We start from the raw sequence: 23,241 nt of genomic DNA, 5'->3' as shown, positions 1-23,241 counted from the left end.
TTAGAAAATTAAAAATGCCCTAACTTGAACAAAAAACCACTCATTATTTTTAAAATTATCAATCCTTCCTGGTCTAACTCTACTTGGCAATTACTCATGCAATTTACAAAGATCATACTATCTTTTTAAACCAGGTTTTAGGCCTTGAACTGGAGTTTAAGTTTGGGTATGTTACATTTAAACTCCTTCAAAAGGTCCCTTGTCACAGCTACCTTCTATTAACATACTACTGTTTTAATTATGTACTGTTTTAATTATGTTTTGTGGCTCTACAATAAACATTTGTCACTGATTTTCAAGAATACAAGATATTTTTCTTTGTGAACTGACATCCATAAACATAATAACTAAAGTTTTTTCTCAGTCACATGGAATATGCTTACCTACATAAGATGCACAAAAAATAATTAGGTTAAGTAAGTGTTCATTTCCTAAATAGTGAAAAAACATAGTTTACCATTGGTAAATGACCGTGTAACCACTAAAAATGAACTAATCACAGGCAGAATAAAATAGATGAACCTGGCATGAAGAGAACCACAGGAAAAATATTTTTAAGCCCAAATTTTAATACTAGCCTATTAAAATTATAAGTTATTTAGAAAATTATAATGTGAAATATAATCATTAAGAAATAAATGGAAAACAAGAGTGTATCAATCCAGTTTGTGTAGTTACCAAAAAAAAAAAAATCTGTTAGATCAAAAATCATTTATCTGAAGCCAAGAAAAAGAGACATTTCTTAGCCTACACACACTTCAAAAACACACTAATTCTGTAATTATAATGTCTACATAAAAAATGTTCTTTTAATATCATCATTCCATTGATACTTCACGGTAGGCAAATTACTATTTAAAAATTGATAGATCAGCTCTAGTTGATATTTATGCTTATTTTATCTTACTGAAAAACAAAGTCTAATACATTTATTTCCAAAAATTACACATATTACTCGGGAGTCAATGAGCTTGACTAGGTGGTTCAAGTACAACAAAGGAGGCACGAAGCTGAAAGACAGACCATCAAGTTTCCTAGTGAGGTCATTTAAGGAAGAAACTCCCTACCACTTCTGCACTCTAACACAGATATTAAGAGAAGCCTCTGAATCTCTTGTCACCCCCCAGGAAGAACAATTTTCCTACTAACACCCTGATAACCACTGAGTTCAGGTTTCTAAATGATGGGTAATGACATTTTGCTACAAAATCGGTTCATATAATGCCTTTTGCTGCCTAGTGACAGTCATGGCTCTCAGAGAGACCAACAGTTCACAGAGGCACACCTGCTGTTCCTGCTCTTTACAAAGGACATGAGATAGCCTATGGTCATATCTGTATAGGTCCGAGTAATAAACACATGCTGAGGCACTCTGTGATTTACCTTGCCTTACATGAAGATTCCTTAAACCTAGACTGAGGAGGAGAAGTACATATTAAGCATTACTACGGTCTCCATTTAGCCTTACCACTGACAAATCTAACTGCTTGGATTCCTTCTTGGTAGTCAGTACTGAGACTTGCTGGTGAGGTGATGAATAATAAGGATCTACAAATTACCCAACATTTCTATAACACAATACAATTCTAAGATTATCCTACACAAAAAAAATCAAAACTGAAACAAGAGAACAAGCTAGATGCTCACATACATGACAACTTCCCAAGCACTCCTATAATGTAAAGGCTTTAACTTGTTACATGGCTTCCAATCAGCTTTTTTTTTAATGTCTTAGATATAAATTAGTGATCGGGAATCACTCAACACGGAAGAAAGTCCCTAGAAGTAAAGGCAGAGATACAAACAAACAGGATATGAAAAATGAGAGGCCATGGTGAGAAAGTGGTGGTGCAGGGAGGACAGGTAGGTGTGCATCTCTGAAACAAGACTGGGATACTATCTTTTTTTTTTTTTAAAGTTCCTGGGATTTAAATAAGAAAACCAAAATAAATTTTAAAATTTGAAAGATGGATGAAAAGATAAAACTGAAGAAACTCCAGATCTTTTTTTTTTTAATTTTATTCATTTATTCATGAGAGACAAAGAGAGAGTGAGAGGCAGAGACACAGGCAGAGGGAGAAGCAAGCTCCATGCAGGGATCCTGACGTGGGACTCGATTCCGGGACTCCAGGATCAGGCCCTGGACTGAAGGTGGCACTAAACCTCTGAGCCACCCGGGCTGCACACTGTCAGATAACTTAGCAAAAGGTCAAAAAGTGGGAAAAAGGATAAAAAGGGCAGTTAAGTAAAGAAGAAAGTATTTTTTAAAATGGAGGAAGATAAAGGAAGGGAGTACAAATTATATTACCAAGGAAACTTATCAAGAAAGAATATAAGAAAATTTCCCAAAGATCTGCAGGACAGGAGTTTCCAAATTGGAATAGACTATCGAAATGAACAACACAACAAATTTAGACTCACAATAAAACACATCCTTATGATAGTTCAGGACATTAGAGGTGAAGAGAAGGTACTACAATATCTGAAAAGGAAGAAAGGCCATATACAAAGTAGTGGTTTACAATGGTGTAGGACAACTCGACAAGCCTGGGAGGGGAGGAATAGGGAAAGGTGATCATAAACCTACAACTACACACACAGCCACACTTTCTATCAAGGTCAAGGGGGCAGTTCTGGTATCCTTCTGACATGGGACAGTCTTATAATAAAAATACCTCTATGTAATCTTTGATAGAAAGCTATTAAGATTGTGTTCCTTCAGAATGACAGAATAAGTGAACGAAGAAGAGATTCCAGAAAAGTGATACATAACATGAGAGAGCAGAAAACCAAAGGATGGCCATTATGCAGAATACAGGACAATTAACCCACATCGAAGCAAGAAAAAGGAATTCCAAGAAGGATGTTCCAAAAGAAAGAGAGGGAAAGATAATGGGAAAAGGGAACGAACTGAGATTTGTCTCAGATTTGACCACAGAAAATAGTTTTCTACTGAAAAAGTCTTTCAAGAAAAGAGAGGAGATAAATGGAAACAAAATAAAAAAAGAAAAGGAAATTCAAAAAAAAAAAAAAAGAAAAGAAAAAACAAAACGTTGAATAAAAAGGAAATATAATCATACCCAGCTCTATAGAACAATATTTACATAACTTGATGAAAATACTACCCTAACCAAACTGAAAAAACAGTAAAAACAGTATAAGTAGGTATGCAGGGAGGTAGAGTTCCATAAAAGGAAGTTAATCCTAAAACTGCAGTTACAACAGGAGCTGTTTTCAAGAAGGCAGGCAAAGACCAGAAGAAAAACATGTTCTATGCAAGTATTTCCTGTGAGAAGACAGGTATTCGAGCATAGGGAAGGTGGGGCGGCAAAGAGCTGTTCATCAATTACATTACTTCATAGTTACAATATAGGAGAGGATTATGTCTCTTTGGATCCTTTGATTTTATTATTTTATGTTTTTTATATAAGTAATCTCTACATCCCACATGGGGCTCAAACTCATAACCCTGAGATTAAGAGTCACATGCTCCCCTGACTGAGCCAGACACGTACCCCCAGACTCCTTGATTTCAGATCAGCACCTCCCCAGCTCCAACAACATGTTTTCTTCCATGACATGGACTTTTCAAAGTGAGAAGGCCAGGTGACCTATAGAGTGTCTCCCACTCTGCATTTGTTTCCTTCATGGTGTTATTTAACTTGTTCCCCTATACCCTGCATTTGCTGTAAAACTGAAGTTCAGCCCAAAAGACTGATTGGACTAAGAGTGAACAACTTTACTTCATACTGTATCTCAGCAGGAAGCATGTGACACCAGGCTGACTGTGATACCACCCTTGGTAGCTTGAATTAAGGTGATAGCATTTAGACTTCTACTTGAGAAAGCCAAATTTCCCCTCTGAAATGACCAAAAAAAAAAAAAAGTTGCTGAGGAAACACTTTGGTACCATGCAAATATCCTTTACCCATCAACCTTCCACCTGATTGTAGTACCATTAGTGACTGCATGAAATAATTATTTCACAATGGAGTACAAAATTGGTAATTTCTATCATTCATTTCACAAAAAACATAAATTTCCTTAGAAGAGAGAGAGGGAGTAGCATTAGTCAAACCACCCAAGACTTATTAGAAACAACCTAAGTGTCCATTAATAGATGAATCATGAAAATGTGCTAATTATATATACACAGTGGAATACAATTCAGCCATAAAAAAAGAAGGAAATCCTGCCATTTATGATAACATGGACAGACCTCGAGGGCATTATACTAAATGAAACAAGTCAACGAAAGACAAATAGTATATGATGATCTCACTTACATATATGTGGAATCTTCAAAAAACAAAAAAACAACAATAAATTCATAGGAAAAGATGAGATTTGTGGTTAATCTGGGGTGGGAGTGGGAGACATGGGAACTGTATAAAGGTGGTCAAAAGGTATAAACTTCCAAGTATAAGATAAGTAAGTACAGGGAACCTAATATACTTTGGTGACTTATAACGTACATGTTCCAATCGAGGAACAACTTGAGAAACCAACCAAAACACTGCTATATGTTATCCTTGAAAGTTGCTATGAGAGTAAAAGATCTCATCATGAGGTAAAAAAAAAAAAAACCAAACTTTTTTTTTTCTATCTGTAGGCAACAACACATGTTAACTAAACTGACAGAGGCCATTTCACGAGCTATGTACACCATCATCGTGTCAAACACCTCAAACTTAGTGCTGCATGTTAATTATATCTCAATAAAACTAAAAGAAAACTAAAGTAAAATAAAATGATGTGTATTCATACATTACCACTTAAACACGATTATTATAGACAAGGCCCCAAAACAAATAATTCACAGACGATCACAAACCCATAAATATAAAAACTCTTAATTAGAAACACAAAACAGAGATCTCATGGTCTATCCACTAAAAGCAAGGTATTTTTTTGTTGTGGTGGTGGTGATATTTTTGTTTTTTATTGGATAATTTATCACAGTTGACAAGATTATAGTGACTGCTCAGAGACTGCTGGAAAAACAAAAGTTTATCTCTAGGCAACAGGTGTGCAGATGATTCCATTTTCTTCTCTGTATATTTTTTATATTCCCAAAACTCTCTCAAATGAATACTCAGGGAAGCAACATTTTCGTGTTAGCTGTTAGGATGAAAACACAACAATAAGACCCTCATGCTGTGGGATCTTACCCGTATCCTCTTTGTGGAAGACATTCTAGTATGTCATAGCAAAGAGACAGCTGGTCATTCCGTTCACAATTGTAGATGCACTCTAGAGCTACTGCCATCAGTTGGTCCTGATCAGGGATAATTTTTTGCTGCAGCTAGAGAAAATAAAGCATGCGGTACTAAACGTCAGTAGATTTACAGTCAGTTTTTCCATAGCCTAGTAAACTGTCAATAGAATATTAAATAGTGCAATTAATCAGCTGCAAAAACAAATCTTGACTTTTCTTTAGCTTACAGACTTTTGGGGTCTTTAATAATTCTAAATGAAATCACATTTTAATTACAGAACCAGCTAGAAAAGATAATTTGTACCCATAAGCTTTGCATCTGCTAAAAACAGATTCTTCAATTTATGACCCATTCAGGATCAAGTAGATAGAAGAAACACAGTGAATTAAAAAGGCAATTCATTAAAAATACTTCTAACCCTAAAGCCAAATTTTATGTGTTTCAATTACAAAAATATATAAAATTCCTTAACTACTATTCAGAGATGTTTGAATCTACTATTTTTCAGTATGCATTCTATATTAGTCATGTAACTAAACAGTACTGACATTCTATTCAGAAGAAGTCACATTGCAATGCAGTAATATTCAAATCACAGAACACACTCTGATGCAGAAAGCTGGCTACTATGGGTCACTGTCTCTACAGGATACACATTTCCCATCACAAACCAGACTCTCTTATTTCCCGGGATATAAAAATACTGTATTTGTGCCTTGTCTTCTCATCTCTACAATTAGATACTAATATCTTCCTAACACCATTGTTGTGAGGATTAAAATTAATACATGAAGAATGCTTACATTATTACCAAAGACACCAAAATGTAAAGTTGAAACTATATTCTTAGAGCCCTATTCAATGACAAAATAAGTTTCAAGTAATTTCCATAATAAAGATAGAGTGGTTTTCAACATTTTAGTAGAAACTCACAAAACCAGATTAAGAAAGTTACGGACAGAAGCTGCCAAACAAAGGCATCTTCTCAGTAGAAAAACCACATCAATGGACGGGAAGAAGAAATAATCAAGGTTACAGGGAAATGAAGTTTTCTGAAGTAGCAGGGTTAAAGGAGTTATATACATTTCTTCAAGGTGTTAAGAAAATTGACATTTGACAGAGTTATCCAAGGTTGCAAAAGTGTCAGACAGAGATGAACAGAGCACAATAAAAATTATTATTAAAAATTAAAATTGTTAACTTTTCCGATTTCTGTGTGCCAGGCGCTATTTCTATGTGCTTCATATGCATTGATTCCTAATTCCTCAAACCATCCTGTAAAGTTAATATTAGCTCTATCTCAGTTTTACAGAAGGGGAACTCTCGGGCACTGACAAGACACATCACTTGCTAAAAGCACGAAGTTGGTCTTGGTCAGGCCAGGAATCAAATACACACAACTGGCTCCAGAGCCCATACTAAGCAACATGGGCTCTCACAGTCCTGCAGAAAAATTTCACATACAGGAAGAATGGGAGACATGGAGCAAAACTATAGTAATCAACAACTCATAAGAAAATGAAAAAAAACTGAAACCAGTTTCAATGAAAAGGAGTAATTTGGAAAACCAACTGAAGCAGAAGCCATTATAAAGATACTGGTCTCACCAATTTATAATTTTAATATAATCGCAGTAAATATATCAACAAGTTATTTTATGGAATTAGCCAACTTGTTATAAAAGTTCATATGGAAAAACAAACATATAAGAATATCTTTAAACACACACACACAGGGATCCCTGGGTGGCGCAGCGGTTTGGCGCCTGCCTTTGGCCCAGGGCGCAATCCTGGAGATCCGGGATCGAATCCCACGTCAGGCTCCCGGTGCATGGAGCCTGCTTCTCCCTCTGCCTGTGTCTCTGCCTCTCTCTCTCACTGTGTTCCTATCATAAATAAATAAAAATTAAAAAAATAAAAAATAAAACACACACACACACACACACACACACACATAAAACCTAGGAAAAAAACTACAGAGGAATATTACCCTCATCAGACTTTAAAAACACATAAAATCTCTCTATAATTAAAACATTGTGCTCCTAAGGGCGCCTAGGTGGCTCAGTCGGTTAAGTGTCCAACTCTTGATTTCTGCTCAGGTGATGATCTCAGGAGTGAGACTGAGCCCCACATGGGGCTCCACACTCTGCACAGAGTCTGCTTGTCCATCTCCCTGCCCTTCTGTCTCTCCCCATGCTTGCTTGCTTTCTCTCACCCAAATAAATAAATAGTAAAAAAAAAAAAAAAAAAAAAAAACCTAATAAAAAAAATATTAAATAAAAACATGTTCCTAGAGTATGGACAAACCAGTAACAATATAAAAACTCTAGAATTGGACTAACCAACAACTTGAAATTTGGTATATGACAAAGGTGGCATCTCAAATCACTCAAGGAAAGACAACATTTTTAATAAATGGTGCTGGGACAGCTAGGGAGCCACCTGGGGAAAAAAATTTTGAGCCACATCTCATCATACAAAAGAATTTACTCCAAAAGACTGCTCAATTTGACTACACATAGATAAATATTCTGCTTGACACGAATCACCATAAATAAAGTCAGGAGACTGCCTACTAACTGGAAGAAATACACACAATACATACCAAAAACAAGAAGGCTAAGTACACCAGTAAATCTGAATTTCTACAAAATTAAATCACAAAAGAACAAAAACCCAAGTGAAAAGTGGGGGAAAGACACAGATGGACAATTTACCAAAAAAGAGATAATCCCCTCATATATATGAGGAAATGATCTAATTCATTCATAATTAAAGAAATGTAAATCAATACAGCACTGAAATACCAGTTTTTACCTATAAATAACACTGGCAAAAATTTTTAAATATGGCAACTAATTTTGTCCACAAAGTTGTGGAGAAATAGGCATGCTCCCACACGGTTGGTGAGAATGTCAACGGGACCAAGCCCTCTGGAGAGAAATCTGGCAATACCAACACGTCCCTCACCTTAGGCTCAGGAAGCCCCTTCTGGGAATACACCTTGCAAGCATACCAAAGACACAAAAACACATATGAACAAGATTATGCATTGTAGCGTTACTTGTACTTACAAAAAAAAACTACAAATAACAGAAAACTAGTGAGACTAAAGAAATGAATTTTTAGTTTTATTATTTTACTTTATATAACCACCCATGGCTAGAGGCCATCATGCTGAACAGCATGGTTCCAGAAGCATTTTTCAATTCCCTGCGGAGTGTGGGCCCAAAGTGGGCAAGCAGGAAATTGCAGGCAGGAGTGTAAAGTGTTAAGTAGACTTCCCCATCTATGCCACTGCTGGGATACAGGCCTAAGTCAGCACCCAGGGCTTCCAAACTCAGGGCCCTGGAGTACCGCGCTACGGGACATGGGAGACTTGAAACAGTTCAATTCCTGATCAGATGAAAGTGACCTTCACCACTAAAAGAACTGGAGGATCAGCAAAACAAGAGTGGCACTTATTTGCAACACATATCAAGTAGCTTTCCATCGGAATCACTGGATAAACTGTCAAATGCATATTCCAGATCCATACACCCCAAATTCTAATACACTGTATCTGGATTGGGCCTAGAAAACTGTATTATTTTTAAGTCCGTAGTTCCCATACACAGAGAAAAAACAACAACAACAACAACAACAACAACAAAAAAAAAAATCTACTTGTATGGAAGACCATGAACAAAAAGGCAGAATATTTTATTTCCAAATCACCTCCATCTAGACTTGCCCAAGTTCCTTCACAAATTCCGCTTCCCAAAGGGTCATGTAAGTAAAGAGCAACAGCTTAAAATCACAGATGAGTGCTTAAAATCAGGATGTTAGGAAGGAGAGGAAGAGTTTGAGGCGTATGCTCCAGTTAAAAGGACAAATAAGTGTTTGTCTTATGTTCCCAAGTATTCACTCCCCAAGAAGGATTATGCCTTCCTGCCTCATTAACAACAGGCTTGGCCACAGCCTTCCTCTAGCCTGTGAAACGTGAGAGGCTGTCACTTGTGCACTTTGAACTAAGCTTTAAGAGTCACTGTGTGGTTCTACTTTGTTCCTTCTCTTGTGCCACACCTTAGAAAACAGGCCATCCCTTTTAGCCAAGTCCTGGAATGAAGCCCAGAAGCCCAACCACAGCCTATACGGTGCTTGTGAGAAATGAGTATCTCTGTTCCACCAACTCAGATTTAGTGATCATTTGGTTAATGCAGCCTAACTCAGCTTAAGCTGTCTGATACAGAAATCACTGCTCCTGTTATATTACTACAAACACTCTGTACGTGACTCATGACAGATTCAAGGTTTGTTCTTTTTATAAAGTCAAGTAAAATAAAAACAGTGCTCGGAGCGCAATCCTAATAAAGCAGATAAATGTAATCAAGTGATCTGGGGCATCATAAATGAAACCCAGTGTCAATCATTCGCCTGTCATTTGCTCTGACAAAATTTCCTGAGCAACTCCTCTTTGCAAGACTCCCTGGTAACATAGATGCATGAGACATAGGGAACACACAGAGGAAACAAAGGGAGGGGAAGACAAACACATGAACATTAATTGACAAAGGGAGGGGAAGACAAACACATGAACATTAATGTGATGTGGGTTATTACAGAGCCAAGAACAAGACCTGTCATGGCACAGATAAGTCACAGGTATCCCAGAAGAGGAAATATTAGACAGCAGGATTTTTATCAGGTAGGGGTCTATAAAGGGAAGGAAAGAAAAGCTGACCATCCCAAACAAAGGAGAGAGTCTATAAAAACATAAAAAGGTAAGAAAGACCTGACAGCATGAAGACAGGGTGAGAAGTTCAATGTGAGTAAACTAGCACATTCACTCTCAGAAGGAAATGAGACTAAAGAGTCAGATTGGAAGCTGACCACAAAGAACCTTCTAAAGCCACTCTAGAGAGCCCAACATCTACCTTGCAGACACTGGTTTCCTATAGATCACAACATCATCAAATTTCCATTGTAGAAAGATAATATTGATAAGAATAAAGAGGATGGATTGTTAAGGAAAAGCCCAACAACACCATTTCTGCTTTGATGTTTACATATTTCAACAAAAGCAAATGGCTATATGTTTTATTCAAAAGGCACATGCTAAATTGCCAAGTAAAAACAACAAAAAGCTGACGACATACAAAGGATTTACAAGACTCTGTAAGGAAGAAGTATCACAAACAAGATTACTGGAAGGAATTTAAAGTCACTTCTTTCTTACTCATAAAACATTCATATTCAATCCATCCTGCTTCTCACATAGTATTCTGCTGTCATAAGCAACCCACCCTCGGCTCACAGCAAACCACACCAAATTCGAAATCAGAATAGAATACTAAGTAGGAACTGCTTATGAGAAGATGGAAAATTTTAAATAGCCAAAGAACAGATACATTCTTGACAACCCTTTCAGAAACCAAAAAATGTGTAAGGTTAGCTAAGCAATGCTTTCTTTTTTATCTTGATTATATGGTCTGTAACCATATACTTCAGAAGACTTCAGACTGCTACACAGGCTAGCCCAAGGAAATGCACTCAATTAGAATTTAGGATTCGAAGAGGCCTTAAATGGCTTCTGCTTAAAACCCAATCCAACGCTTTGAATCTCACTACAAAGTCAGTCAGTGGCTTACAGTGACCGTGCTATCCTGCTTGAGCCTCCTCCAATATAAAGGGAGCCACTGTCACTTGAAACAGCATATTTGATTTATGGTTAAATTAAGAGGTTATTTACTTGGTAAAAGTATGCTGCACTTAATAAAATGACTTCCTGCCAGTGAATCTGAACAATCTGAATTCTATAGAAGTACAGGCTATAAATACAGTTGACCCTTGAATTGTGTGGGTCCACTTACAAGCCAATTGTTTCTTTATAAATACAGCACAGTATTATAAATGTATTTTCTCTTCCTTATGATTTTAATAACATTCTCCTTTCTCTAGGCTACTTTTTTGTAAAAATAATCAACTGTTTAACATTATTGGTAAGGTCAACAGTAGGCTGCTGATTGTTAAATTTGGGGGGAGTCCAAAATTATACATAGATTTTTTCATCTGCATAAGGGTAGGGTTGGTGCCCCTCAACTCTGTATTGTAGGAGAGTCAACTATAAAGTACTCTTTAGCAATTATAAATTATAAAAATTATTAATTATAAATTATTAAGAATTATAGATTTCCTTATGAGATCCTAAAGATTTTCATGAATATTTTGAAGGTCCTAAAGGGCAAGAATCTTTTCTTCTTCTATTGGTGTTTGGGTAAAGCTTAATGGTGAAGAACACAGCTGTGAAATTAGAATACCTATGCATGAACCCAGATTCCACTCCTTATTATGTGACCCATTCTATATCACAATTTTTCATCCTCTCCAATTCTTAATAAAAATACCCACCTCTTAGGACTGTTATAAGGATTAAATGAGTTAACACTTATACAGTGTCTGTCTATAGCAAGAATTCAGTATCTATCAACTATTCGTTTGTTTGGTATTGATCCATATTAATATATATAATCAGTATAACAGAAAGTCAACAAACTTTGGAGTAAACAAACATAAGAACTTCCAAAACAAATCATTTGATTGAATAGAAACTTGTTTAAAGAATAACATGACAACCTATGATTTCATTCATATGTGGAATTTAAACAAAACAGATGAACATACGGGAAAAAAAAATAAAATCAAACTGAGAGGGAGGCAAACCATAACAGACACTGAACTCTAGAAAACAAACTGAGGGCTGCTGGAGGGGAGGAGAGTGAGGGAACAGGGTAACTAATGATGGACATTAAGGAGGGCACTTGACCGTAATCAGCACTGGGTGTTATATGCAACTAATGAATCACCGAACTGTACCTCTGAAACTAATAATACACTATGATAATTAATTGATTTTAAATAAAATTTAAGTAATAAAATAATAACATGACAACCATTTCCTTTTCTGTTTAATGGGAAATTATTTACAAAGCCTATTATAACAAACTGACAAAATCTAATTTTGCAGAGGAAGAAGTGCAGAGGTTTTTAAGAAGTCAGTTTTTACTTACATCTGGTTTAGAATTCTGAAATATCTTCAAGGGAAATTTTAAGTCCCCTTTAGCTAAAGTTACTAAATATTCTTTTAATAGCTCATTAGCCACACCAGGAGACTGTTTCTCACAACGATGAAGAAAGGGAACCATCCACTGGTAGGCACTTGTCACATACTTGTCCTCCGAACACTGAAAATACAATTAACCAAAACAAACACATTAAATACCTGATCATACTAGACAACAAATTCTAAAGCTCACAGCTAATCAGACTAATGTTAAACAGTGGAAGCCCAATACTTTTTAAAACAGGCACTCCATTTCCTGTCTCCCAGGCAGGCTGAGAGGGAGCAGGAGAATCACCTTAGGCTTGGGGCTAGTAGAGCTAATAGCAGTTCGGTCCATCCAGCAGCAGGACAATGGTCACTCTGGATCCCTCACAGCCTAAGCCTAGCTCTGGAAGACAAACATGATGCTACTACTACTACTTCAACATGAGTCTTCCAGAGCAAAGAGAGGCTCTACCCCCAAAACTCTGTTGTGTGTGTGTGTGTGTGTATGTGTGCAGAGAGAGAGAGAGAGAGACTGACCATAGATGGAAGCAGAGAGAAACACTAAAAAGCTCTAGAAAGGAACCACTTGAGAACCATCTCCTATATAAAAACCCCAGAATCTCTCCCTTCCTTTTCCTATTTTGTTTTGCCTCTTTACATCCACCTTCACAGAACTCTAAATGACACACATGATTATACTCATTCTGCCTGACATTACACAATTCCTTCTTTTATTTACCCCAGAAGATACACCTTAATCTAGTAAGAGGAGTCCTACCTATAACACAAATCAATTTTCACTGGGTGGGTTATCAGGGGGAAAAAATTACTAAGCGAAAGGGAAGGAAGGGCCAGAGGAATGAAAGATGACGAAAGGGAAAAGGAAGGAAGATGAAAAAGAAAGTGAGAAAGAAAGAAAGAAAAAAATTAAAAAAGAGAAGAAGAGAGGAGAGGAGAGAAGTCAAGTCAGGGAGAAAATAGTACATTGGGCAGCCGTGACTCCTCCCCTCTGCGGGGAGGAGTACTCCCCTCTGCGGGGAGGAGTAAAAGACTGTAGTATAGCAAAAGACTATAGGGGGCATCCCTTGACAGCTGGCACCCAGCGGCCCCATCAGTCTGGTCTTAAAGATGTCTCTCTGTTCAGTGGGCTCAGCAGAAACCAGGTCCTGATATGGGAGAGTGCACTTTCTGAGCAAATTCTCTGAGCAAATTCTCCCAAAATTATGAAGCCCCAAGCCAAGATGCTTTCTTCACACAAGTACCCAGCCCTCTGAACTCTATCCAGTACTTCTGTGTAAGTGAAATCTCTAAGTGATTGTGAATTTTAACATAGTGAAGGACTAGAAACACGATTACTAGAATGGCCAGCTAGTTTAGAAATATGTCTAGCTGAAAGAAAAAAAAGTTCTATATAGAGGACTACAAATAAAGGGCAAGGAAGGTACAAGAAAAGCCAAAATAATTTAGGGATGCTTTCACTAATGTACTCAAAGATTGGATTTTTTTTTTTTTTTAAGTCAAGAAACCTTCCTTTATTTACTAAATGCTCAGGTTTAGAGGACATTTTATCTTTAGCTTTGAGACCCACATTAATCAAAGTACATACAGAATGCTTAAGAAGAAAGTTAAAATAAAACCTACACTATTCATCAGTAGTCTTAGTTTTTCAATGTCTTTCATCTGCTGGAGTTCTTTCAAGGTTAGCGTTAAATCACACCCAGTTTCATAAACCAAAGCTTCCAGAGTAACCAAATTATCACAGAGAGCCAGCAAACCAGGAATGTTCCGCTCCATTCCAAGTCGAATGAGTGACAACGCGCAGTCAACCTGAAATGGAAAAGTGACAGTACATCTGAGTGTTGTGTTTCCCACATCTTCTACAATAAAAGCCTCCAGGACAGAATCTAATTCTGCTACTCACCTTACATAAAATCATATTATCAGTAACATGCATTTAGTATAAAAACATTAGAGTTCTTTATCAAATAGATCAGTAAACTATTTCGAAAGAATCAGCCCAGAAATACTGAAGATAATAAAAGACAACCATCTTAAATTCATAGAGCTTAACAGTTTAAGAGCAGTTTTCATATATTTGTCAATTTAATGCTCACAACATTAACTAGCAGTGGGGAGGGAAGAGAAGGGTTAGTGATAATGCCAAATTAATTCTATTTTCACTATATCATTCTTTATCATTCTGCTCCGGAAACAACAATTTTTGCTTTTATATCCCAGTTCAGTACCTATCTCTCCATAGCACCTCCCATGTAAAAAAAGCATTCAATAAATATTCGCTGAATGATGAACTCTGGTAGACACTTTCCCTGTCTCAATTCAAATATTTACACTTCACTTAGACCAAAATGAGGAATGATTTTCCTAGACATGCCCAGGACACAGCAATTTGACTCCCTATCACTTGATCAGGTTTATGAAAGGACGTAACTCTGGTGAGAAAATCATCTAATGTGTGCCCTTAGCTCACAGCACCTTGCGCTCTTCACTTTACTCCCTAATTCCGAGACTACTGGTTATTTATGGAGGACCTCCCCTGAACTGAGCCCCACCCTAAGTGTTAAGAATATAAAACTGAGTAAAATGAGGTCTCTTCCTTCAATGTCTCTCCACCTCGTGGGGAAAGTCACCTGGTAAATCAAAAGCTGAAGGACCGCGAGGGTGAGTGGGACCTCAGAGAAGAGGGCACGAGGCCCAACCTGTCACAGAGTCTCCCTGAGGGAGGAAGACTTGAAATGCACGGTAAAGAATCCATGCATACTGGCAGGTCAAGAAGGAAGGAGGGCAGGAGAACAGCATGGAACGCAGAGATGCGTGACATGTCATGAAAGTACAGCTTGTTCCCTAAGCCCCAGAAGATGCTCTGAAGCGAAGTGATGAGAAACGTGGCTAGAGAAGCGGCGAGGGGCCGCAGAACGGGGACCACTGTTCGCTGAGCTAAGGGACTTGCAGTTTATCCTGAAACGCAAATAGTACCAAAGGATTTTCAACTGAGGCATGTCATAAGTAGATTTACACGCCTGAGAAAGAATATTTAGTATTTACTGAATGACAAACTGGAAAGGAGCTGAACAAAAAGCAGGCAGGCCGGTTAAGGGAATGGCACTTACTACTATTAGAAGACTTTCCACTAGTGACAAGAGCAGCACCCTGGGGGGGACAGCAAATCTTAAGGGACAAGCAAAGGACAAGAGCCACCCGGAGATTAAAACGAATGACTAAGACCAGGACAAGGGGAAAAGCATGACAGTAGGACAGAAGCCACGCAGAGGATACTGCAGGAACGAGGAAGGAGCGGTGTCCAAGGACAACGTGTAATCAAGAGGAAGGGAATCCGACATGAAAAAGCAGTTTCCCTAGAGTGGCAGCAGCGGCCAGACTCCAGGCCAATGAGGAGTAAGAAATCACTGAGAAAGTGATGACAAAGAGCACAGGGGGCTATTCCCGAGATGGGCTGTGATGGAAGGAAGACAGCTGTAACCAGAGCCAGGGTGAATACGGCCCTTACTTTTGTTGTTGTTGTATTTGTAAAACAGGAGTGGTTTGAACTTTATATACCAAAAAAAAAAAAAAAAAAAGGCAACGGAGTAGAGAAGGAGAGTTGAAGACATTGGGGAGAGAGCAAAGAGCCACAGAACAGCTCTGAGCAGGGGAGAGTGTGAAGTCCAGAGCATAGGTATGGAAAGCAGTAGCCAGAACACAAGAGAAGAAGCCTCTTCCTCTGGGAAGAGCCAGAAAGAATAAGAACTAACAGAAGTGAGTTCTCAAATTTTCCAGTGAAATACAAAACAAAATCATCTTCTGGGCATGCAGTGGTGGCAGGCAGGGAGGAGCAGAGAAGGGGAGGGCAACACACACAAGGCAAAGAAGAGGGTGGAGCACCCTTAAAGCCCTCCAAAGACCCAGGACTGACCGCTACCGGTAAAATGAAAACAGAAGAAACGCATTCTCAGTTGCAAAGAATGGTGCCAGTAAATACAGGGGGGAAAAAATCTATACGTAGGTAAGACATGAGGCAAAACAGCAGTGATCTGGTAATACTTCGACGGATAAGGTTCGGGTTTTTTTCCCCCCTAATTTCTAGCAATAAAAATACAGTTCATATCTCCCTGCATACCAATTAAAAAAAAAAACCTATCAGGTGAATTTTCAGAAAGCATGAAGAAAACGTGATGCATACAACACAACTTAGTGCTAGTTTGAACACACAGAGCACATTAATCATCTGTAACACACTCACCAAATTTTGTGAACCAAGTTTGTTTTCCTAACATCAACTCTGAAGTTGCTGCTTTCCCAGATACTTAATGAGGTAAAAATGTCTTAAAACCAAATTACTGACACCTTAAATGAATGCAGGCTCTAATGCAACTTGAATTATACCACACAACCCAAGCCCTCACCGGATAAGTTTCACCATGATACACATTTCCTAATCCGACAAACAAGTTTTGCTAAAAGGCATTTGTAGGCACTAAGGAAAAAGAAGTCCCACATCAATTAAGTCTCTAAAAATGAAAAAGATAAAAACTCTGTTAGAAATCACTTTGTAGCATAAGCCGGCATGAAGCATCAATAAATAAAATGAAGCTGAAGAATAATACTTCTATTAGAAATGTTTTTATATAAAGAGATGAAAGAATACAAGGCAGCTAAATAAAGCACCCCCAAATCACTTTTCTTTATAATTATTCCTAATTCCCCAAAAATGAATTCAAGATGTTGAGGAATTATTCCTAGACTGTTAAAAAATTTTTTTAATTTTAGAAAGCTCTATAGTTCCCTTTCTATTTTATAGATTTTACTTAGAAGAGCAGTGTGGACAGCAAAAAATAAGCAGAAAGTATAGCCACTTTCCAGAGAGACTCTACCCACACCTACCCACAGTCTCTACAGCCCCCACCAGGGTGGTTCACTTGTTATAATCAATAAATCTACAAAATCTACACAGACACATCATTATCATTCACTGTACAAATACATTGGGAATTAGACTAGAGCACCTCCAGAGATTCTTCTCATCCCAATAACAGGATTCTAAAAGACTTTCAAATGTATGATGGTCCTTAACCATCTTCAAAGACCTGGAGAGTCAATCATCAATATTCTTGACCCCCACCCCTGGGGAAAAAAAATTGTTCTATAATATTACCATCAGCTCCAACAAAGAACTCCTCTTCAATTCTATGAATGTTAAAAGTAGGAGTCAGATGAAGCAGAAATTCAAGGCTATCAAATGGAGACACGGCAATTACTAAGTAGAAATGTAAACAAAAGGGTGTAAATTCCTTCCCACAGGAATGGTGCTCCTCAGAACCTTTGGAATCACCCTTCCTGTCAAATGAAAAACTGATGGTAGGTGGTCCTGAATAGGTGGTCCAAAGCCAAGACTGCAAGTAGAAAGAAAAAAGTATCCACTGGCCAGCCCCTGAATGAGATTTCAAACTGCATCCTGCCATTCTTTGCTCTGAATTGCCCACTTCTGTTACCTAAGATGAAGACAACTACTGCTTACATTTGCAGGGCCCTCAATTTGCAGAATTTTTTAAAAAGATTTATTTATTTATTCATGAGAGACACACGGGGCGGGGGGGTGGGGGGGGAGGCAGAGACACAGGCAGAGGAAAAGCAGGCTCCATACAGGGAGCCCGACATGGGACTCAATCCTGGATCAGGCCTTGGGCTGAAGGCAGGCGCGAAACTGCTGAGCCACCGGGGCTGCCCAATTTGCAGAATTTTTAATGTTCTGTAATGTATATTTTCTTTGTTCTCACTGACCTTGGTAGAAGAACCAACCCCATGAAAAAAATTAACGTGCAGGAAAGGTAAGCAGCAGGCCCAGAGTCACGAGGCACATTTGTGGAAGAGTTAAGATTAGTATTCAGACCTCCTAAGCTTCAGTACATCCTCCTCTCTCTCTTCCACAGTGCCTGATTCAGTTCTTGCGCAGCTCCATAAAGGCACAGGGGAACTGAGGGGAATTAGGCTTAGACTTAAGGAAAACATTAAAGACAGAGTCTCAAACAAGATTCTTAAAAAGCAAAATAAAAATCAACTGCGTTACTGCAGTATGACAGGGAACCCGATCAAGTATTTCTGGGTTGATACAGTCTTTTCAACCAATATGGTATTAAGCCTATTAAAAATATATGGAAAATCTCAGACAGTATGTGCCATATTTTGCAGCTCACATTTTAGAGAAAGGTATTGAACAATTTTTCTTATACGTATTTGCTCTTTAAGAATCCCCAAAAAAGCCACAAAAGCTTCTGAGGCAAAGGATGAAAGAACAAAAGTAATAAGAAATATCCATTTCATCTCTGCAAACTAAACACACAATCCCTGGCACCACGGTCGGCTGCCACTACATGCACAGAATCCTAAGAACCCAACATGGCACTGCCGGCATCACTGAGGAGCAGCTGCCATTCTCCCCTCACCTGTCGAGCATAATGCTCTATTTCCTCGGCTCTGGTCTGATACCAGTCCATAACCTTCTCTACTGTGAGCTGTGGTGTCCTGTACCTCAGTAACTCAGGCTGTGCAGCATACAAGAATTCACTTTCATCCTGGAGACTCGGTTCAACCACCATTCTGCAAAGCACAAAAGGAACAATTAGTAACTTACTGGAATGCCGGGAAGAAAAAACAGAATTTTCTGAAAGACAGAGATAAGCATGGTTAGAGAGACAGAGAATATGCATGGGGGCGAGGGCAGGGGTGTTTGTGTGTCTGTGCTTTCCCGTAACTGTGGGCACACTTAAAGATAAATGGGACATTTGGGGGATGCTTAATTTATTTTCCTATTAGTTTTCCCAATTTAAAAAATCAGAACAGACAGTAAATCAAAACAGCTATGCCACATATCAATCAAATACACATTAACAAAATCAAAATCACCCCTGGAGGCTTTTACAAAATGCACATGGCTGGGTGCCTGCCGTGGGCATACTAAATCAAAATTACCTGTGATGGCCAGCCAGGCCCTGTTTAGGAAAAACACCTCCAGGTGATTCTAACTCAAATATAAATTCAGAAAAACTCTGTTTTCTAAGTTCATAAAAATCAAAAATCAAATCAAAATATGCCTTATTTACATCGATAATATACTGTTAGTAGGCATCAGGAATGTAGTACTACACTGACATCTGCAAAATACAGACCTATTCTGTGCCACTCACTACAGATAAAAAAAATAAAAATTTAAAAAATTAAAAAAAAAAATACCAAGAGGAATGTACAGAATGATAATAGCCCGGGGATCACAAATTGTGAGGAATCTTTAAGAGAATGAGCCTAGCCAATTCCCCTCCATAATCAAGGACTAAAATAAGGATTTAAACCAAGATAGTACAGAGCAACCTACGGAAAACTGCTGTGCTCCACTAGGGGACATCGTTCATTCAAGCCAGCCAGCAGCAAGTGACAGGTGCTCTCACGGTTACCATCACAAGGCAATGGGCTCTGGAGTCAGAACTGAAGCACATTCCAGTGCTGAAAGCTGTGACACTCTGCATAAAGTACTGAGCTCAATCTAATCTTAGATTCATTTTATTTACATAAAATGGGTAGGTTACTATGCCCGAGTATTCACAATAATATAAATTAAGTACACAGAGAATATCATCCGGCACAGAGAAGGTGCTTAATTTTTTATTTACAGGTATTATTTTTATTGGAATTATTAGTAGCTATAATGTATGAGCAGACCCGAGGCCTCAGACAACCTATTGCGCTTATAATTGGTAGCCCTTTACCCAGCTAGTCTCACAACTGCCATTAACATTCTGACCGGTGGTTTTTCTCCATCGCTGCCATGAAAAAAGTCACACTGCCCCCTGAAATCTTTACAGCTGCCCATTTCAGCAGGGAAAAGTACCCAGGAGCAACTCTGAGGTCCTTTGATATTTTTTTCAGTCCTTAATATCTTCCTCTCAGCACTGATAGAATTTCACTGCTTTCTTCTTCCAGACACAGGCTTCCCTCACTGCAGTATGGAGTGCGGGCCACCTTCTCTCATCATCCTGGAGGCTCCTTCTGCGTCATCTGGGGCGGGATAGCCTCCTCCAGATGACCCCTGGGTCCTGGCTCCTCCCAACACCCACTGCAGCTTTCTCCCAGTCTCACCTGTGACTCCAAAGCATCAGCTACCACAAGCACTACAACAACCACCCTATTTGACCCCTAACCCCACACTTTATTCAGAAGCCTCCAAATCCTTCTATTCGTCATCGATGTTTCACAGGCACCTCAAATGCAACAAACTCAAAACTGAATTCAGGATCTCCTCAGGTAATAAAATTATCTTTTTAAAAACGGAAACCTGATGTTATTATCATCCCCATGCCTATTTTTATAGCCTATAACCTGCCGTAAAATATTCTAGCATCATCTTGGTGCCAATCTCACTTTTGTTCTGGTTACTTCAACAAGGCAGGTCCTTATCTTTAATTCTTGAAGGAGACATTGCCTTGAGCCTTCTTCCAAGATGCTTTCTCTCTTAGAACACATCCCTCCTCTCTTTTACCAAACTTGTTCTCCCCCTTGGGCAAAATTAAATCCTGTTCATTCTTCAAATCTCAGATTTCACAAGATTTTGCCCAGGATGAGCTTTCTTACTCTCCACCAAGCTGCGGTCTCCCTATGACGTGCTCCCAGCAATCCTCCCCCCTACCCTGGTCCTTCCTAGCACTCACCACGTTAGTCATTTACAGCAGGACTCTTTTTCCTGCCAGATTATAAACTTCATGAGTCCAGGGAGTGCATCTGCCTTTCTTCCTCTGGTATTCTTGTGTCTAGCAGATGACAGACCCCAATTAAATGAGTAAGCAACAGGATATGTCCGGTAATACAGAAAATCTGTACGATCTTCAAAAGCATCTTTTCCTCTGTCAAACTTTTCCGGACTTTTCATTTTTAGTTTCAGGAGTTCTGACACAGCAAGCTCTACTTGGTCTGAGAGGAAATGCCCTCATGCCTTTCATCTACTTAGAATCACACAAAGGCGCAGGCTGTGGGGAACTGGGAAGCGTGGGATGGATGGGTCAGTGCTCTGCCCCTGCTGTTCTCTCAAAAGCCCATCTGGAAATGAGAGGTTTCACCATCAACAGTCTCCCCACACCTCTGCCTACCGCCCCGGCCACTGGCCCTGACCTCCCACCACCTTCAGTTTCTCTATTTCTTCAACCTCTCATTACAACTGCTAAGTGATGACTTCTAATTAAATATGGCTGACAAATACCACGCATTTAAGCTCCACTGTCTCCTGAAACTCCCCTGAAATGGCAGGGGAGGAGGATGCCACACACACAGGAGGTACAAGCTCACCATCCCCTCCACTCTGCGAAGTCCACAGCTAAAGGCCAAACATCTAGTAGCTACACAGTTGTTACAGATATGGAGTTAATACCTAAACTATCATCTGAAAGAATTAAAAGTAATTGCTTCTGGAGAGCAGGAAATAAGAAGAGGGGAACAATGGACTGTGGGTTTGGGTTTTGCTTCTTTTTGTCTTTTTTAACAAGGTTTGTAGAAAATTGTAACTCTTTAATCTACCTGCAAGTATATACAACTTTGATTAAAACAATGAAAAGTAAATTAAAAACTTTTAAAGATTTTCTTATTTGAGAGAGAGAGTACAAGTGGGAGGACAGAGGGGGAGAGAATTTCCAGCAGACTTTGTGCCAGGCACAGAGCCTGATGTGGGGCTCAATCTCATGACCCTGAGATCACAACCTGAGTGGAAACCAAGAGCCAGATGCCCCTAAAAACAATTATATGTTCTCATTCATTTGGGGAATATAAATAATAGTGAAAGGGAATAGAAGGGAAGGGAGAAGAAATGGGTAGGAAGTATCAGAAAGGGAGACAGAACATAAAGACTCCTAACTCTGGGAAATGAACTAGGGGTGGTGGAAGGGGAGGAGGGCGGGGAGTGGGGGTGAATGGGTGACGGGCACTGGGGGGGGGGGGCACTTGACGGGATGAGCACTGGGTGTTACTCTGTATGTTGGCAAATTGAACACCAATAAAAATGAATTTATTATTAAAAAAATAAAAATAAAATAAAATAAAATAAAATAACAATTTTTAAAAAGGAACCAGCGAAACCACAGCAAGACATTCAACTGCCATTACGCTAAAACGTCATGGAGTAAAAAAAATGTACCTAAGAGTTACTCCTTATCTCAGTATCCAAGACACAACAAAATGAAACGGCCAATGTTACCACTTACATTAAGAGAGCTTCCAAATGTCACTTGCAATGATAACGCTACTGCTTATGGCCTTTATTCATCACTTATCAGTCATATACATAGGTTCAAAAATCCAAAAGTGTGAAAAGAGTCAAATCAAATGAAAAGCCAACAATTCCATACAAAATCCACACTGCCACCATCTTTGCCACGCTCTGTGCCATGTTCACATCTTTCAGCCATCTTCCTGGATTTTCCTCTCTGCATCTAAACAGGATATGCTTGGGACTCTTTCTGATTTATCTATTCTATGTGCTACTCAGCTGTCTTAAACCATAACCATCCACTTCTCCTAAACCGTCTCCTCCCTCTGTGGATATATCACAATTTAGTTTAAACCACTAATTATTTGCATTATTTTGATTATGTGAATACTATTCTGTCCTGAGCCAAGTGGTACATTACTGTAACTATTGCTCTTTTGAACAATTTTTCATTTTCTGGAGTTAAGACCAATTGTGCTCCTATCCCACCCATTTACTCACATGCATCCATTGCTAGGTTTTCCAAATTCTCTAAAAAATGCATTAATAGCAAAATATAAAAGTTTTTCCCTAAATAGTCAAATATAACAGGTAATATTCCTGTTCCATTTTTAAGATTTTTCAAAAGACCTTGGCTCTTGAAGCCATCCACACCCTTTCCACAATCTGTGCTGG

General features: G+C 38.7%; 1 protein-coding gene across 3 annotated transcripts in view; it reads right to left on the bottom strand.

Moving 5' to 3' along the window:
• Positions 1-23,241, bottom strand: part of NBAS (NBAS subunit of NRZ tethering complex) — a 316,983-nt gene that overhangs the window by 173,650 nt on the left and 120,092 nt on the right. For all 3 annotated transcript variants that reach the window (XM_072767683.1, XM_072767684.1, XM_072767686.1), the window contains exons 23-26: positions 18,767-18,920; positions 13,950-14,135; positions 12,271-12,444; positions 5,172-5,305 (exon numbers count right to left, since the gene is read on the bottom strand). In XM_072767683.1, coding sequence (XP_072623784.1) covers positions 5,172-5,305; positions 12,271-12,444; positions 13,950-14,135; positions 18,767-18,920 — 648 coding nt within the window. The remainder of the gene's footprint in view (positions 1-5,171; positions 5,306-12,270; positions 12,445-13,949; positions 14,136-18,766; positions 18,921-23,241) is intronic.

This window comes from Vulpes vulpes, chromosome 8 (genome assembly GCF_048418805.1).
Source record: "Vulpes vulpes isolate BD-2025 chromosome 8, VulVul3, whole genome shotgun sequence".
Lineage (NCBI taxonomy): Eukaryota > Metazoa > Chordata > Mammalia > Carnivora > Canidae > Vulpes > Vulpes vulpes.
This window is presented reverse-complemented; position numbering and strand designations above follow the sequence as displayed.